This window comes from Chrysochloris asiatica, unplaced genomic scaffold (assembly GCF_000296735.1).
Source record: "Chrysochloris asiatica unplaced genomic scaffold, ChrAsi1.0 scaffold00216, whole genome shotgun sequence".
NCBI classification, from domain to species: Eukaryota; Metazoa; Chordata; class Mammalia; order Afrosoricida; family Chrysochloridae; genus Chrysochloris; species Chrysochloris asiatica.
The window spans coordinates 1,336,119-1,356,394 of record NW_006408734.1 but is presented as its reverse complement, the minus strand read 5'-3'; the positions used below and the strand labels follow the sequence as shown (position 1 = coordinate 1,356,394).

Here is a 20,276-nt window from a genome sequence, read left to right as displayed (position 1 = left end):
AAGATGGAAGGAATACACAGAGTCACTGTACCAAAAAGAAATGGTCGATTTTCACCCATTTCAAGAGATGGCATATGATCAAGAACTGATGATACTGAAGTAAGAAGTGTGAGTTTTACTGAAGGTATTGGCAAAAAACAAGGCTTCAGGAATTCACAGAATACAAATTGAAATCTTTCAACAAACTGATGCAACACTGCATGTGCTCACTTATTTATGCCAAGAAATTTGGAAGACAACTACCTAGGCAACCAGTTGGAAGAAATCCTATTTAGTTTGTGCTCATTCCAAAGAGAGGTGACCATTCAAAGGAGAGAAGTGCGGAAATCACTGAACCATGCTCTTTATATCAAATGCAAGTAAAATTTTGATGAAAATAATTAAAAAACTGTTGCAATAGTATATAACAGAGAATTGCCAGAAACTCAAGCTTAATTCAGAAGAGGTCGTGGAACTGGAGTTGCCATTGGAGACAACAGGTGGATCTTGGTTAAAAGTAGAGAATACCAGAAAAATGTTTTTACCTGTGCTTAATTGACTATGCAAAGATTTTTGATTGTGTATATCATAACAATCTATGGATAACCTTGCAAAGAATGAGTATTCCATAATGCTTAATTGTGCTCTTAAGGAACCTTGTTCATAGATTAAGAGGCAACCATTCAAACAGAACAAGGGGATTCAAAATGGTTTAAAATCAAGAAAGGTGTGGACCAGGATGGCATTCTTTCACCATATTTATTCATTCTGTACACTGAGGAAATAATTTGAGAAACTGGGTAATATGAAGAAGAAGGTGACATAAGTATTGGAGGAAGACTCATTAACAACCTGAGATACGCTGATGATACAACCTTGCTTGCTGAAAGTGAAAAGTACTTAAAATACTTACTGATGAAGACCTAAGGCTACAGCCTTCAGTGTGGATTACACCTTAACGTAAATAAAACAGAAATCCTCACCAGTGGACCAATAAGTAACATCATGATGAATGGAGAAAAAAGTTGAAGTTGTCGAAGGGTTTATTTTGCTTGGATCTATAGTCAATATTCATGGAAGCAGCAGTCAGGAAATCTCAGAGGACATGTTGAATTAGGTAGCTCTGCACAAGACCTTTTTTTTAAAGTGTTCAAGAACAGAGATATGAGTTTGGAAGCCTAAAGTGTGCCTGACCCAAGCCATGATATTTTCATTAGCCTCATATGCATGTGATAATTGGACAATGAGTGAGGAAGCCCATAGAAGAATTGATGCATTTGGGTTGGGAGTTGGAGAATATTGAAAGTAACATGAACTGCCAGAAGAGCAAACAAATCTGTCTTGGAGCCAGAATGCTCCTTAGAAGCAAAGATGGCCAGACTTTGTCTTTCATACTTTGAATATATTATTAGGAAGCACCTGTCTGTGGAGAAGGGCATTTTGCTTGGTAAAGTGGAATGCCAGTGAAAAAGAGGAAGACCCTCAATGAGATGGATTAGCACAGTGGCAGCGGCAGTGGGCTCAAGCGTAGCAACAATTGTGAGAATAATACAGTACTGGAAAGTGTATGGTTCCATTGTGCATGGAGTCACTATGAGTTCAAGCAGACTTGACGGCTCCTTACAAAAACAACTCTTAATATACTCTTAATAATATCCTCATAATATTTTATCACAATTTCATGATATCTCCACTAGTAGAGATTTTTTTAAGCCATGTTTTATAGACACTAGAATTGTTAGTAGTTTTACATTTAACCCAAGTCTTATTAGGGCATATTGTGAGAAACCTTGTCAATACCCAGATACTGCCCTGGTCACTTTGGTTATTATGAGGTCACTGATGAGTTACCACAAGTGCTTACTGACAAATGGCTTAAGAAATCCAAACTGTATTCATTTTAGCTAGAGTAAGCCTTTTTAGTTTGATTTTGCAAAATTTGGTGCCAAACCCAGAACAAATGGGCAGGAAATGTGCACCATGCAGCTATTTTGCAAAGCATTTTATTATACTAGGTCAAGAAATTCCCTCCCCTGGTTCCTCATTGGCTGAGTACTATGGGGTTAACAATCTTTCCCAGATGTTGCCTACTTTCCCTTGATGCTAGCATTCTTATTTAAAGTTCCTAGTGGTCCAGCAGGTTCTTTCCCCCTCCCCCAGTTCATCACTCTCACATACCCCAGATGTGTAGGCCACTGTTGCTATGTTAATCAACTAGCAATTTCCTGGACTCCCTTATTCCTCAAGATGGGCCTTCTTGAGAATTTATTTCTCGCAAAGCCTCCCCTTTTCTTTTTATGCTTATTGGTCTCATCTTCTTTTGTACTTCTCAAATTTATTTATTATCTGTTGGCCTTCTTCCTCATACAATGCATCATCTCTGGATGTCCCAAAGAGTAAAGTAAGTTGGTTTGTTGGTATGTCATGGGTATCTGTTTACTCATAGCAGTCTCAATTAGCCTCTGGACTAGTTCTCAGATGCATGGTATGATAAAATATCCAAGAGTTGTCAGAATTCCAGCTACTGTTAGGAAGAGGTGAGTATTGAGGCAGCTATATTTTTCCACTTTCTAAACCACCACTCTAACAAGACAGTAAAAGGATTACTAATTCCAGCAGTTTCAGCCAATTCATTAGCTAAGGTGTTTAATCCTTGTAGGGCCTTTGTGATGGTTCCATCAGAAACTGTGCTGCCAGGGCTAAAAGTATAACACTTACTTCCTAATATTACATATACACCTCCCCTCTCTGCCAGCATCATGTCTAATGCCATTCAGTTTTCCCAAGTCATCTGGCTAGTGGTGTCTAGATGACTGGCTACTCCTTGTAAGGCATCCTTGGTATAATTTATGAACCTCTGTTGATTATAGATCACTAGAAAAGTATACTCTCAAACCCTGCAGCTATCCAATTCTTAGCTTTAATCTCATTGTGAACTCCTCGAGGGACTTCAGTGGAGTCTATATAAATATATGGGTCAAAAGATCCAGGGAGACATCTCCAGACTCAGGATTTCTCATTGTGCTGGGGTTTTTCATGGAACACCTGAGTGAAGGGAATTGCCAGCTGGACCAAGGCACATGTCTCAGTTCAGTTGGATGGCAGCAATTCTTGGAAGTTTTCTTTCCACAGTACCACCAGACATCTGCCTGGTGTACTCTGACGTCTGTATGATTGCTACTGCTAGGCTCACCAGTGGCATTTTAGATGTGAATGCATGTTGTCAATTCTCCTACAGGCATTGTGAACTCTGCTCCCTCCCTTGAAAAACAAGAAGAGTAGTTTATCATCCTAGCCATATCAGCTTCTAAACTCACCCCATCCAGCAGAGCCACGGCAAGGCAGTGTCCCAGTCTCTTCTCAGATTCACCCCAAGAGGCTCTCTTGGTGAAGGACATGCCCCCACCGGCAACCACCCCTTTCCCTGGGGAGAGTCAGTTCCTCTCCACTAGTCCCTTAGTGAGTCTACCTCTTCCTTCTCTGTGGTCCAGTTGGCCATCTCAGTGGTCCACAGCACTTGGTAAGGGTCCTCCCAGCCCAGCTAGAATCTGTCCTCTTTTCCAGGTCTTGATTGGCACCCAGTCTCCCTGCTGGAAGTAATGAATGGTGAATTTGAGGGGAGAGGCTTGGGCCAGGAGTCCTTTTAACCTGAGGGTTTACAGAGCAGAGGAAAGGGCCAGCACATAGTTCCTTAGGAACTGATCTTTAGTGGACAAGTCTGTGGTCCTTCCCAGGTAGGGGAGCATGTAACAGTAATTCATAAGGGACAACCCTAGATGTCTCCTTGGGGCCGTCCTTATTTTGAGAAGGGTTATACTCCATAAAGTAATAAGGATCAACCAGGTTTATACATCGTAAGATGTACCCTTCAGAATAACCCTTCAGAAAGAGGGTAGGCATTCTCTGAAATGTGAGATTTTCACATTGCTGGGATAGTGGATTCCCAGGTTAAAGGGGCATGGCACCCCTTTAACAATGACTGCCATTTAACCTTTTGGCTTCAAGATTCTGAGAGGAATTGGTCAACATTAATACGAAGATATTCAGGGATAACACCTACCCACAATAGTATTTACTATACTCTGTCGGTTTCCTCAAACTAAAAGAAACATTACTGGCTCTGTCATCTTTATGCATGAATATAGTACTTCACTTAAAAGCTTCTCAACAGCAATATTAATTCCATAAAAATTCTGGCTGTAAGAATGGCTAGTTTTTATTTCTTTAGACATACTCTAACATTATAACTTTGTCAAATGAACTGAAACTCCATCAACACTCATGGGTACAGCAAAGCTTCTTCCTTTCTAACGAGGAAATACATATAGACAGAGTGGACCAAATTTTAAGACGTTAACAAAAAAATGTTTTCAATTCAGAAAAAGTATTGATGTACTAAATATCTTTTAAAATAGTACTATGTTCTCAGAAAATCTGAAACATTAATAGATAAAATATACACACAATATAGAAACATATACTATAGTGCACATTAAGAATTTAAATACATTTAAACTTACAAAGGGTATTTTTCAAATGAAAAAACAATAGTAAAAAACAAAAAAAGTATTGGACAATTAAAATTACTATTACATCAGCTAAACACATCCTTACCACTTTTTAAATGGATTCATTTATACCATTTTACTGCAGAGAGAAGGTCAAAGATATTAAAACAAAACAACTCTTGCCCCCCCCCCGACCTTTTCACATTTAAGTTTCATCTTGAATGTGTAAGCTTACAATTTTGCACTGTAGACTCAAATAGTTTATGTCTACATTGATCTTAAGAATTATATTTGAAACTACGATTTTTTTAAAAAAAGTAAAACACATAACTTCAAACTTTTTTAAAAATAGGAGACCATCTCTTATTAGGCCCTTTATTACTGGCTGCAGGCCCTTCCCCCCTTCAGAAGTCTTATTATTACCTTCATCTACCCCTAATCCCAACCCCAATCTTACTATTAGGTCTCTCTCAAAGGATTCACATTCCCGCCCCTGGGACTTAGAGAAGCCTTTCTTCTACTTGGTTTAACTCCCTGCACTGTCGGTTCATATGATGATAACTTGGTGCCTTTTGTCTGGCAGGTCAAGGAGGATTGGGCAGCCCCAGGGTCGATTATCAAGGGCTTCGGGTGGGGCCCAGTCATAAGGAAGCCCTGATACCTCCAGCCTTCATTACTCTTTTTTTTTTTTAACTTTTGATTGTGAATTGAGTGATAGTTTACGTGGGAGAACATCAGTTTTGCACTCATCCTATTGTATTTTGTTTTATTGCAATGATTACAATCCCCTCCATGTATCATCACTTAATAGTATTTACTTCTATTCCCTCTGTTTTTGTTGTTGTTTTGAGGTATGCAAAAACCACTCAAGAATATATAATCATTTAAACAACCAAAGGGCACATTATGCAAGCTTGCCTCCTGGCTGCTAGCACACAGCCTTTCTCTTTCCATGAGTCTAGAGTGCTCAGCTGCTCTGTGTCTTTGTGGCATCATCTCTGCCTCCATCTGCTTCTCTGGATAGGGTCCCAAATTCTACTTATGCCCTTCAAGGTATTAGGGTCCTTTGCTCCTGGACTGTAAGGTTAACTACTCCCGCCTTTATGTTGCACAACTTCTACATTTACAGTTGTGACAATCGCGATTTATCATGGTAGCAATTACTGACTATTTAATAAAAAATCCTGTCCCCATCTCCTTTCACCAGACCCATCTAGTCAAGATGATAACTGTTCAATGGGGAGTCTATCTTGCCCTGCACTCTCCTAAACTAAACTCCCTCTTGAAAACTTGTAAAAAGGCACTTCATGCCTTTTTAGACCCCCATTTTAGGTAGCCAGTGTCTAAGTTGTCGGTCCCTATCAACCCTGTATACAGAGTGGATAGGCTTGATCCTTGATATGAAGACTCCTTCCTTCTCAGTGGATATTTTGAGCTACTAAATCCATAAATACAGGTCAAGTTCATCAAATTGTAGCAATTTACACTTGCTTGCTTTACCAAATTTCCTTTTCTCCCTGTAGCTGAGTTCTGGTCATCACCATTGAAGCTAGATCAAATGTGTACCATCTGCAAGTTTGGGCATTCTTGTGTGTGTGTGTCCCCACTTCATATCAGCTGGACACTTCACTCACACTCTAGCACTATGTGACTAGGTCAGTATCTATGGGCTCAGGAGTAATCAATTCTCCCCCAGACTTTGGACCAACTAGCCCTTCCTCTTCTCTCTCTCATCTCGAGGTCAACAAAGGTCTATGGAGCTTGGTTGAACTCAGCCCATATCTTCATTACTGAACTTTTCCCCACTTCCACTCACATGCAGACCAGCATGGTCACCAGAAAGCTTACATGCCTGCTCGTGTTCCCTTTGAGTTTCAGTCTTGGAGGGGTTAATTGCTTTATTGACTTCTGTTTCTGTTGATCCAAGCAAAATGAAGTCTTTAATAACATCAATCTTTTTTCCATTTATCATGATGCTATTTATTAGTCCAGTTGTGTGGATTTTTGTTTTCTTTACATTGAGGTGCAATATAATGTAGTCTTTGAACATCATCACTAAATATTTAAATCCTCTTTGCTTCCAGCAAGCACGGTTGTATCATCTGCATATCGCAGGTTGTTAATGAGTTTTCCTTCACTTCTAATGTGACATTCTTCTTCATATAATTCTGCCTCTTGGGTTGTTTGCTTAGCATACAGATTGAATAAGTATGGTGAAAGAATAAGTGTGGTGAAAGAGTAAGTATGGAGCACACGTTTCCTGATTTTAAACCATTCAGTATTGCCTTGTTCTGTTAGAACGATTGCCTCTGGTCTATATACAGATTCCTCAGGAGCACAAGTAGATGTTCTGGAATACCCATTCTTTGCAATATTATCCGTAGGTTCACATGATCTGCATTGTTGAAAGCCTTTGCATAGGCAGTGATGCACAAGTAAACATCTTTCTGATATTCTTTGCCTCCAGCCAAGATCCATCTGACATCAGCATTGATATCCCTACTTCCAAGCCCTCTTCTGTATCTGGCTGGAACTTCTGTCAGCTTCCTGTGTATTGTTGCAACTCCTTTTGATTTATCTTCAACAAAATTTTACTTGTATGGTATATTAATGATATTGTTTGATAAATTCCACATTCTGTTTGGTCACCTTTCTTTGGTATGGGCACAGATATGGATTTCTTATAGTTGGTTGGCCAGGTAGTTATCTTCCAGATTTCTTGGTATTGACAGTAAGTGCATCCAGTGGTGTCAGTTTTTGAAAGATTTCTATTTGTATTTTGTCAGTTTCTGGAGCTTTGTTTTTCACCAGTTCCTTTAGTGCAGCTTGGACTTTTGCTTCTGTACCATTGGTACAGAAATCTGTACCTAGATCAAGAAGCAGTTGTTCGAACAGAACATGGGAACACTGAATGTTTTAAAATTGGGAAGGGGGGAGACAGGGTTGTATTCTTTCACCATATTTATTCAACCTGTATGCTGAGCAAATAATACGAGAAGCTGGGTTCTATGAAGAAAAACGTGGCATCAGGATTGGAGGAAGACTCATTAACAACCTGCGATATGCAGATGATATAACCTTGATTGCTGAAAGTGAAGAGGACTTGAAACATTTACTTATGAAGATTAAAGAGCACAGCCTTTGATATGGTCTACATCTCAATGTCAAGAAAACAAAAATCCTCACCACTGGACCAATAAACAACATTCTTATCAATGGAGAAAAGATTGAAGTTGTCAAGGACTTCATTTTTCTTGGATCAACTATCAACACTCGCGGAAGTAGCAGTCAAGAGATCAGACGACGTATTGCACTGGGCAAATCTGCTGCACAGGAACTTTTTAAAGTGTTGAAGAGTAGAGATGTCAGCTTGAGGACTAGGGTGCGCCTGACCCAGGCCATTGTGTTTTCAGTAGCCTCATATGGATGCGAGAGCTGGACAGTGAATAAGGAGGATCGTAGAAGAATTGATGCCTTTGAGTTGTGGTGTTGGAGGAGAGTACTGAAAGTGCCATGAACTGCCAAAAGAACCAATAGATCTGTTTTGGAAGAAGTGCAGCCAGAGTGCTCCTTAGAGGCCAGGATGGCTAGGCTTCGTCTCTCCTACTTTGGACATATTGTCCGGAGGAAACAATCGCTGGAGAAGGATGTCATGCTGGGTAGGGTGGAAGGTCAGAGAAAGAGAGGAAGACCCCCAACGAGATGGATCAGCCAGGTGGCATCATTGATGGACTCAGGTGTGGCAGCGGTGGTGAGGTTGGCTCAGGATCGAACATTGTTTCGTTCTGCTGTGCATAGGGTCGCTATGAGTCGGTCCCGACTCGATGGCACCTGACAACAACAACAACAACCATTGGTTCATGATCATATGTTCAGTCATCTATAAATGGTGGAACATTGATCAGTTCTTTTGGTACAGTGACTGAGTATTCCTTCTATCTTCTTTTGTTGCTTCTATGTCATTCAGTATTTTTTAAAATGTTTTATTGTGAATTATGTGATAATTTACATGGGAGAACATTACTTTACATTCATCCTGTGGTATATCATTTCATTGCCATGGTTACAATCCCCTCCATGCATCATCAACAAACCAAAGGGTGTACACTACAAGCCTGCCCCCCGGTCGTCAGTACACAGCCCCTCTCCCTCTCTGGATCTAAAGTCCCCAGCCACTCCATCTCTCCACGTCATCATCTCTGCCTCTATCTCTGACGTCACTGTTTCTCTGGGTAGGGTCCTGCACTCAGCTCTTCTCCCTTGATGGTCCCAAGGGCCTCTGCTCCTGAACTGAAAAGTCAGCCACTCCCTCCTTTTGCTACAAAACATCGACCTTTACATTTTCAACCCTCACAGTCATTCCTGATAGCAATTGTTCACTATTGTACCACAAGAGTCCTATCCCCATTTCCTTTCATCAGTCCCTCCCAGTATTTTGTCTGTTTTTGTTGATAAGTGCCATTAAGCTGGTTCCAACTCATAGTGACCCTGTATAGAATATCCAGGGAGTGGTTGATGAATTTTAAGTGCCAACCTTGTGGCTCAAGCCAACCTTGCAGTCCAGTGCATATCCTATGGCATCACACCAGGACTCCATTTAACCTATCGCATACTTCAATATTATATGTCAAGACCTGAATTTTTTCTTCAGTTCTTTCAGCTTGAGAAATGCTGAGCTTGTTCTTTATTTTTAGTTTTCTAACTCTATGTCTTCCATTGTAATACTTGACTTTGTCTTCTTAAACTGTCCTTTGAAGTTTTCTGTTCAGCTCTTTTACTTCTTTTCTTCCAGTTGTTTAGCTTCTTTGTGTTCAAGAACACGCTTCAGTGCTATTTCTTATATTCATTTTGACCTTTTCTTTCTTTACTGTCTTTTGTATGACCTTGCCCTTTCCTTATGTAATGTTCTTTATGTCAGTTCACAACTCTTTTGGTCTTTGGTCATTACAATCTAATGCATCAAATCTGTTCTTGAGATTGTCTTTAAATTCAGGTGGGATATTCTCCAAGGTCAGGCCAGCAGCTCAAATCTACTTGTCGCTTCTCAGAAGAAAGATGATGAGGCTTTCTGTTCCTGTACAGATGCCTCAGAAACCCCATACAGGATCACTGTGAGTTGGAACTGACACAGTGGCTCACAACCACCACCATCACCATTCTCAAGGTCACATTTTGGCTCTTGTGGACTTGGTATATAATTTTCTTGAGCTTTAACTTGAGTTTGTATATGAGCAGTTGATTGTTCCATAGTTGGTCCCTGCTCTTTTGGGGGTTTTGGCTGATGATATTGAGCTTCTGCATCGTGTCCTCTCACAGATGTAGTCAATCTGATTCTTGTGTATTCCATTTGTGAGACCTACATTTATAATCAGTTTATGTTGCTAAAAATATGTATTTGCAATGAATAAATAGTTCTTGAAAATTCTGTCATGATCCAGTATAATTTCTATCGCTATGGCCATATTTTCCAGGTACTGATCCTTTTTCTTTGTTTCCAGCTTTCACATTCTAATCATCAGTAATTATCAATCCATTATGATTGCATGTTTGATCAATCAGACTGAAGAAGTTGGTAGAATTCCTCAATTTCATCATCACAGGTTTTATGGGTGTGTGTGTAAATTTGAATAATAATTATATTGACTGGTAGTCTTTGTCAGCAAATGGATATTATCCTGTCACAGCATTGTGCTTCATGATAGAACTTGAAATGTTCTTTTTGATGATGAAATATATGTCTTTCTTCATCAATTTGTCATTCCCAGCAAGATGACCAATGTTAGTCTATTTCAGCTTACTTAACATCTAGTTTGGAGTCCTAGTATGGTACTGTAGGATAAGCACTGGGCTGCTAATCACAGATCAGTGATTTAAACCCACCAGAAGCTCTTTGAAAACCCTATGCAGAGTCACTATGAGTTGGAACCAACTTGATAGCACTTAATAACAAAAACAATAATGCCTAGGATCTTAATCTTTATACATTCCATTTCAATTTGACTTCCAATTTCACTAGATTCCTAATTTGTACATTCCATGTTCTGATTATTAATGGATATTTGAAGCTGTTTCTTCTCATTTAAAGTTTTGCCATATCAGCAAATGAAGGTCCCTAAAGTTTTGCTGCATCCATGTCTGCTTTGAGGAAGCGGCTCTTACCTAGCTGCATATTGAGTGCTTTCCCATCTGAGGAGCTCACCTTTGAGCACTAATAAATATTGTTCTGTTGCTATTTATAAGGTTTTAAACATATTCCTGATCAATTGAGGTATGTAATTAAAATAAAAAGCATGGTAACTTCATTTCATTAAAATTACCTCAGTAGGCTTGCCATTCTTAATAAAGAAAATTGATTGAAAAGCCAAGGTTTAGGACTTTACTTTCTCCAAGGAATGGAAGTGTTGGCTTTACCTTGATTGACTGCTGAGGGATATACGAAGGGGTTTCAAAACATTCATGAACAAATGGAATTAAGAGATAATGGACTTTTTCTATGAACTTGTTGAAGTTCCTTGAATGAACTTTGTTTATCTTTCCATGCTGTTAAGTGGTTTAGGACAGTTTAATTAGATACCTCAATTTTCCCAAACTTATTTACTTTCCATCATTTAGAGAATAACTGAAGCTATTGATTATAGAGTGTTTATTATGTGGACAATTTGAACACAAAGACAAAGGGAAAAAAAGTAATTTAATGTTACCATCACCTGGAAAATACCAATAAATACAAACAAAGCAATAAGATATACAACACAAAGCAAAGCAAGAAGATATACCAAGCATTACATTTATGAGAGTGCAAATCAGAAATCATTCCTATTTTTATTCATTGAAATGATCCCATGTTTGAAAATTTAGGTGAAAAGAATAATAATAAAAATACTAATCTGATCCCAATAAGATTATACCTTTGAAAACCTTGTAGGGCAGTTCTCCTCTGTCCTGTAGGATCACTGTAAGTTGTAATCTACTTTAAGGCAAAGGGGGTTTGTTGGAATATGAGTTAATAAACCACTAACGATAAATTCAAATGTTAACCTTAGAAGTGAGAAGGACTCTCAATATTGGAAATTTAAATTAGAAAGGGTTTTCAGTAATGTAGTGAGTAAAGTAAGAGATGATAGCAATGGAAATCCCTTATTTAGCTAGTGAGGAACACATTTGTGACTTATGGGTTATCTTAGATAAGAAAATTAAATTGGATCAGAGATAGCAAGTCATGTAACAGCCCTGTATAGTGAGTGTGCTCTTGGAATTTGAAAATAAAGGGAAAGTAGGACTCAATGAAAAGATAGAGGTATTTTTCCAGAGAATTGGTTATGAGTCAAGAAATTAGCTCTTTGTTGACCAACTTTATTTACTGAAACTTCTTTGTGTTAAGTGATGATAAGTCTAACATTACAATTCAAGTGTTGATTATTGATGAACTTACATTAATTAAATATCTGTATTCATAAATTTTATAGTGGTTCTTCAAGAAATAAGGAACTCTTAGTGGTTACAAGTTGGACTGCTAACCTCAAGGTCAGCAGTTCAAAATTACCAGCCCTTCTGTGGGACAAGGATGAGGCTTTCTGCTCCAATAAAGATTTATAATCTTGGAAACCCTGTGCAGGGACACTATGAGTTGGAACTGACTCCACAGCACACCACCACCATCATCATGAAATATTGAAAGAAGTTTTGTTTCTTATTGTAAATTTGGTGGTATCTTTAGTCCATTGCCGTAAGTTGATTCCTATAGGACAGAATAGAACTTCCACATAGGCATTCCAAGATTCTAATCTTTATAGGAGCAGACTTTAATGCTCCTAGGGAGTTTGCAGCATGTACCTTTGGGTTAGCAGCTGAATTATTAACAACTGCAACATCAGGGCTCCTTGGTGGTATCATTGTTGGTATTAAGTTGTTAAATGCTAGTGAATCATTTCTGACTCATAGCGACCTCATATAGTTTCCTAAGGGTGACTGGTGAGTATGAACCACTTGAAGTTCAAAGTGGACCTTGTGATCGATCCAGTGCTCATCCTACAGTAACATATAAATTTGTTGTTGTTAGGTGCCATCGAGTTGGTTCCAACTGATAGCAACCCTATGCACAACATAACGAAACACTGCTAGGTCCTGAGCCAACCTCACAATCGTTGCTATACTTGAGCCCATTGCTACTGCCACTGTTCCAATTCATCTCGTTGGTGATCTTCCTCTTTTTCTTCTACCCTCCATTTTGCCAAACATGATATCCTTCTCCAGGCAATGGTCCCTCCTGGTAATAGATATCTGAAGTATGAGAGACAAATTCTGGCCATCATGGCTTCCAAGGAGCACTCTGGCTGCACTTCTGCAAACACAGATCTGTTTGTTTGTTTCGCAGTCCGTGGAACTTTTACTATTCTCCTCCAATACCATGACTCAAATGTATCAATTATTCTGTGATATTTATTCACTGCTCAACTTCCCATGCATATGAGGTTATTGAAAATACCATGGCTTGGGTCAGGCACACGTTAGTCCTCAAAGTGACATCTTTGCTCTTGAACACTTAAAAAGGTCTTGTGCAACAGATTTGCGTAATGCCATACATCATTTGATTTCTTTACCGCTGCTTCCATGAGTGTTGATGGTTGAGCTGAGCAAAAAGAAGTCTTTGGCAACTTCAGTATTTTTCCATTTATCATGATGTTATTTATTGCTCCAGTAGTGAGGGTTTTTATTTCTTTTCATGGAGGTGTAATCCATCCTGAAGGCTGTAGTCTTTGATCTTCATCAGTAACTATTTTAAGTCCTCTTCCCTTTTAGCAAGCAAGGTTGTATCATCTGCATATCACAAGTTCTTTGTGAGTCTTCCTCCAATCCTCATGCTACATTTTTCTTCATATAATCCAGCTTCTCGGTTTATTGCTCTGCATACAGATTGAATAAATATGGTGAAAGACTACCACCTTGGCACACACCTTTACTGATTTTAAACTTTTCAGTGTTCCCTTGTTCTCTTCTAACAATTGCTTCTTGGTTTTTGGACAGGTTCCTCATGAGCACAGCCTTTGGGTCACTTCTCTGTGGAATGGGCACAAATATGGATCTCTTCCAGTCAGTTGGCGAGGTAGTTGTCTTCCACATTTCCTGGCATAGATGAGTCAGTACCTCAAGTGCTACATCAGTTTGTTGAAAGATTTCAATTCATATTCCTTCAATTCCTGGAGCCTCTTTATTTGTCAGTGCCTTCAATGCACCTTAGACTACTTTCTTCAATATCATTGGCTCTTGATCATGTACTACTTCTTGAATTGTTTGAATAGCAACTGTTTTTTTTTAGGTACAGTGACTGTGTATTCCTTCCATCTTCTTTTGTTGCTTTTTACATCATTTTATATTTTGTTCATTGTTGTTGTTATGTGCCATCAAGTCAGTTCTGACCCATAGCCACCCTGTATAGAGTTTCTGAGGAGCGACTGGTGAGTTTGAAACACTGACTTTACAGTTCAAAGCGACTTTGCCGTCCAGTGAATTAAACCCACATAGAATGCTTCAATATTTCAGATTGAGGCTTGAATTTTTCTTTCAGTCACCTGAGCTTGAGTAATACTGAGCTTATTCTTCCCTTTTGGTTTTCTAACTCCAGATCTTTGCACATTTTGTTGTAATATTTGACTTTGTCTTTTGGAGCTGCCTTTTGAAACTTTCAATTCAGCTCTTTTGCCTCCTCATTTCTTCCATTTGCTTTGCTGTCTTTATGCTGGAGAGCAAGTTTCAGAGTCTCTTCTGACATTCACTTTGGTCTTTTCCTTCTTACTTGTCTTGTTTTGCTTTCTTCCTGTATGATGTTCTTGATGCCATCCCACAACTCTTCTGGTCTTAGTGTCTAATGCATCAAATCTATTCTTCCAGTCTCTAAATTCATTTGGGATATATTCAAGGTCATATTTTGGCTCTTGTGGACTTGTTTTATTTATTTATTTATTTTCAGCTTGAGCTTCCATATGAGCAGTTGATGGTCTGTTTTACAGTCAGCCCCTGGTTTTATTTTAGCTGATGATATGGAGCTTTTCCACCATCTCTTTCCACAGACGTCAGTTTGATTTCTTTGTATTCCATCTGGAGAGTTCTATGTGTGTAGTCATCTTTTATTGTTGTTATATGCCATGGAGTCAGTTCCGACTCATAGCGACCCTACAAGGGTTTCCGAGGCTGTTTATCGTTACAGGAGCAGAACGCCTCATCTTTCTCCCGTGGAACAGCTAGTAGTTTCAAACTGCTGACCTTGTGGTTCGTAGCTTGATTCGTAACCACTATGCTACCAGAGCTATAATAAACAACATTCTTATCAACGGAGAAAAGATTAAAGTTGTCAAGGACTTCATTCTTCTTGGATCAACGATCAACACTCATGGAAGCAGCAGTCAAGAGATCAAACGACGTATGATCTGCTGCACAGGAACTTTTTAAAGTGTTGAAGATCAGAGATGTCAGTTGAGGACTAAGGTGCGCCTGACCCAAGCCATGGTATTTTCAATAACCTCATATGGATGTGAAATCTGGACAGTGAATAAGGAAGACCGTAGAAGAATTGATGCCTTTGAGTTGTGGTGTTGGAGGAGAATACTAAAAGTGCCATGGACTGCCAAAAGAACCAATAGATCTATTTTGGAAGAAGTGCAGCCAAGAGTGCTCCTTGGAGGCCAGGATGGCTAAGCTTTGTCTCTCATACTTTGGACATATTGTCAGGAGAGAACAGTTGCTGGAGAAGGATGTCATGCTTGGTAAGGTGGAGGGTCAGAGAAAAAGAGGAAGACCCCTAACGAGATGGATCGGCTAGATGGCATCATTGATGGCCTCAAGTGTGGCAGCGGTAGTGAGGTTGGCCCAGGATCGGACATTGTTTCGTTCTGCTGTGCATGGGGTCGCTATGAGTTGGTTGCGACTCGATGGCATCTGACAACAACAACAACAAGTCATCTTTTATATTGTTTAAAAAAGGGTGTTTGCAATGAAGAAGTCATTGGTCTTACTAAATTCTATCATGCGACCTCCAACATCATTCCTATTGCCAAGGCCGTATTTTCCAACTACAGTTCCTTCCTCTTTGTTTCAGCCTTTGCATTTCCAATCGCCAGTAATTATTAATACATCTTGATTGTATGTTTAATCAATTTCAAACTGAAGAACTTGGTTGAATTCTTCAATTTCGTCATCACTGGCTTTAGTGGTTGTTCTGTAAATTTGAATAATAGTGGTACTAACTGGTCTTCCTTGTAGGCCTATGGGTATTATCCTATCCCAGACAGTGTTGTACTTCAAGACAGATATTGATATGTTCTTTTTGATCATGAAGGCAACGCCATTGCTCTCCAATTTGCCATTCCATTTCAGCTCACAATTGCCTAGATTATCAATGTTTATATATTCCATTTCATTTTTTACAATTTCCAATTTTCCTAGATTCATACTTTGTACATTCCATGTTCCGATTACTAATGGATGTTTACAGCTGTTTCTCTTCTTTTTGAGCAAATGAAGGTCCCGAGAGCTTAACTACATTCACATCATCACAGTCCTCTCTATTTTGAGGAGGCAGCTCTTCCTCAGTCACATTTTGAGTGCCTTCCAACCTGAGAGGCTTATCACCTGTCACTATTATCTGACGCTATTCTGGTGCTGTTCATCCTGTTTCAGTATTCAATTTTCTGCTTCTAACTGTGTTACACTTCTATTCCTAAGGTTTTCAGTGACTAAAACTAGCAAGTAGTCCATCTCTTCTTCTAGTCTGTCTTCGTCTGGAAGCTCATCTGAAACCTGTCCACCATGGCTGACCCTGCTGATATTTAAAGTACCCATGGCATAGCTTCCAGAATCAAGCAACACGCAAGCCACCCCAGTATGATATGACATACTGACAGATGAATGGTGGCCACATTAATTAGACATCAATAAATAAAGAATAAATAGCATCGATGAATACTAGTAAGCAAAAGAAAAAAGTGAATGTGAAGTACAAAGACAGCTTAATATTTGGTGCTTTTCTAAACTTATGAATGATTGGGTGCAACAGCAGATATGAATGAGCCATTGTAAAATGGATTTTAATAAAGAATGGAAATGGTGATATGAACGTAGATGATTCCACTAAATCTTACAATATAGATTAATGACAGCATTTCCATTATCACATGATGCTTTCAGAAGAGCATCCACTTCTTTTAAAAAGGTAGTAAAAAATTAGGTGTAATGAATGTTCATTAAAAATCCTTTTGGTTTATGACATTTTCAGTACAATTTTTATGACATTTTCAGTACCATTTTGACAGGGTACTTTTGAGCCAGAAATACATTCTTCAATAGTAAGACACTTTAAATATTTTTGATAGTAGGTACTTATTTTATTAAGAGAGTTGCTGTATGTAAACTGAATATCTTCAACGTTTCAATTAAATGTCTCTTTTCAGAATTTATGCGAATCCCATGTGTGGATGCTGGATTGATTTCACCACTGGTACAGCTGCTAAATAGCAAAGACCAGGAAGTCCTGCTTCAGACAGGCAGGGCTCTGGGAAACGTATGTTATGACAGTCGTAAGTATTGCAATATGAACCAGTACACTTGCAATTTTTTTGTTTAAGATTTAATGATTTCCAGATTAATTTCATTTTTGGTGTTAGCACTGACTTCCGTAGGCTGATGAAGACACTAATATAGGCTAGTATGACTTAGCTGTACGTATTTAGCAGAACTGATGGAAATATCGACCATATTATTCTTAGCTTTTTTTTTTACCCCTCTCGTGACAAGAGAAGGATACTTTTTCAGAGGAAACTTAAGTTAATTTTTAAGACACTGGGGCTTTTAAATGTAGAAAAATTATTTATGTGTATCTTTTAAATTAAGTTTTATATAAAGTTATAACCGAGAATGACTTTGGACACAGGTTGTTTAATTACATGCAATTCACTAACACCATTCATAAAATACATTACATTCTCAAAATTTGCATTGGCCACTGCATTTGCATTGACATCATCCCAGTTTGTCATTATGTCATTATGTCATTGTTGTCCTCACCACTTTTTATAATACATTGTTTATACTGGTAAGGTGAGATCAGATCTTTCAGTATTCGTTTTTTGCAAATAATTTTACAGTATCTTCTTTTTACTTCTTAACCTCTGTCAAGTTATGACAGAAACAGAAATCTTGAGTATATTCAATTTAATTAGGTGTATCTGGATTTAATTTTAGATTTTCATTTTCTAAAATAAAAGCATATTTTATTATTCACTAAATTTGAATGCTTACTTTGTTATAAACACAAGAGGCAAGGCCTTTTTTATAGTTTGTAATAGCTACACAAGTGATTTATACATGTAAGCCTCATTAATAAAACGGTCATAAACATATTCATTTATGATACAAGAATAAGGACACAAGGAGTAAAAGTGTAGTTACCTGTTAAAACTTCTCTGTATAGTACTGGTAAAAAGGTTTGCATTTCTTATTTAAAGTTTATATTGATGTTGTAGCTTATAATACCAACTTTTAAGACTTGAGCTACTTAATGTTCATTTTATGATTAATTTTAACGTATCTTAAAAAGATGCCTGGAAGACAATAGTCAAACTTTGATGGCATATACATGATAAGTATTGACCATTACAGTTTTCATTCTTTACTTCCGTGTTTATTACTAGAATTTAGACTAACAAAAGTATTCTATAAATCTTGTTCAGTTTGGTTATTCTTGAATTTCTCATGTTTGAACATTGGAAATATTGTTTTTTAAGTACTTTTGTCCTGGGGTTTCATTTAACATTGAATAAAAGAAACACTCACAGTGATCTTTTGTCTCATATTGCTATGATTTTTATGGGCACAGAATAATTTTATTTCATATGTATTCTAAAGAGGCCTTGAAGTAAGAGTAATAAATGTCTGGTTAATAAGATTGCCGCTCTTGATGAAAGTGAAGCCCATTATCATATTGTTTATCTTATCCTTTTACTCTATTCTTATATTGCTTGTAGTAGTATCAAGTTCTGTGGTTATATATTAGGTTATGAAGTTAAAATTTCCTGGGTTTCATTCATTTATAAATATTTATAAGTACTCTGTCATCATTCAATTCAATGCAAATTACATTTAAATGGAAAATTAAGCATACAGGCCATCTTTTTATACTTTTAACCTCATTTAAGGGAAATCAAGTTAGTAGTCTTAAAATGAATAAATATGAGAAGTAGTTTATTACTGTAAATCTTGTGGTGAAATGTGTTCATTGTGTCATGCTGTCTTACGCATATAATTTTTGTAAGACTACATGCTTTCTTTTATGCCCTTTAATTTGAAAGTAAATTTCTGTTACTTAGTGAATTCTCTCAAATAATCATTTGTCGGAAAATGACAGCATTTATGTTTGAATTATAAGGATGATATAAAAGACCATAAATCTAGTTCTATGTGGTTGATTTTTGAATTCACTGGAATTACATTTCTCATTACATTTTGTGACAATTTGTTTTAAAGAACCCAGAAATTAAAGTTCTCTTTTAATCACTTCTAATTCAATTAAAATACCAGCCTTCTTTCCTCTCAAGAATATAATGCTTCATTCTAAAAAGGAGAAGAGAAAACTATACTTGGAATAGTTTTCTTCAAATTAAAGTGTGGTTTAAAATTCACATAATGGCGTTTATCTTGTCATGTTAATCAATTGACTTATAGTTTATAAATGTTCTCTAAAAGAGTAATTTTTAGCATTGGTTTAGCATACTATATTCAGGATCATACTAGGTATAGATAGATAAGGAATTCACTGTTGGAAATGAAGTTTGAGAAATGCATATGTATGTGTGTGTATATATATATATATATGTTGTTGTTGTTGTGAAGTGCCGTCGAGTCGGTTCCGACCCATAGCAACCCTGTACAGGGTTTCCAAGGGTGTAAATCTTTTATACATATATATTATACACATATATATGTATATATATGTATATATGTATGTGTGTGTGTGTATATATATATATATATGTATATACATATATACATGTATTTTATTTCTGCACTAAAAGTTAAAGCACATTTGCTAACATTTCAGTTAGCATAGTATATTTGAAAGGAGTAGAACTTCAGCTGTAAAAAGAATTACATAACATAAAAACTGTGGAAATCTTTTAGAAAAAAGTAGATCAAATTTCAGTTTTACCAATCTTGACAATGCCTATTTTAAAAAGGAATTCTTATTAGAAGAAGAAAACTGTCTTATATAATCTTGACCTCAGATACCAGACTAATATGATGCAACTGCTAAATGGGTTGGAATGAGACTTTGTTGCTGATGAACTTTTTGAGTACCAGTCCTGTCTTGAAATGAATGAATTCTTACAGGGAGCATTATTTTCATTTAAAATGCCTATTTTTTTCTCTCAGAGAGCCTCCAAGTGACTTCATCTATAGATTTCTCTTTCAAAATAACCAAATAAACTTCTGATATAAACAATGTTTCAAAACTCTTCTGCCTTTAACTTTGCTAAAATAACTTTTCATGAGAAGATTGACATCATTCCGATAAAAGAAGACAGAAGAAATTTTTGTTGTAATTTGGAAAGAAAACAACAATTGTTTGCATTGGTATCCCCTTCTCTTAATGATTAATTTTGCTTATTCAATTATGCGTTTTGAATTGTGGATATATTTACACGGACATATTTTTCAATATGCCCTTTGAGTTGTGGTGTTGGAGGAGAATACTCAAAGTGTCATGGACTGCCAAAAGAACCAATAGATCTGTTTTGGAAG

General features: G+C 37.4%; 1 protein-coding gene across 6 annotated transcripts in view; it reads left to right on the top strand.

Moving 5' to 3' along the window:
• RAP1GDS1 (RAP1, GTP-GDP dissociation stimulator 1) overlaps positions 1-20,276 on the top strand; it is a 219,188-nt gene that overhangs the window by 79,805 nt on the left and 119,107 nt on the right. For all 6 annotated transcript variants that reach the window (XM_006872955.1, XM_006872952.1, XM_006872956.1 and 3 more), the window contains exon 4: positions 16,931-17,056. In XM_006872955.1, coding sequence (XP_006873017.1) covers positions 16,931-17,056 — 126 coding nt within the window. The remainder of the gene's footprint in view (positions 1-16,930; positions 17,057-20,276) is intronic.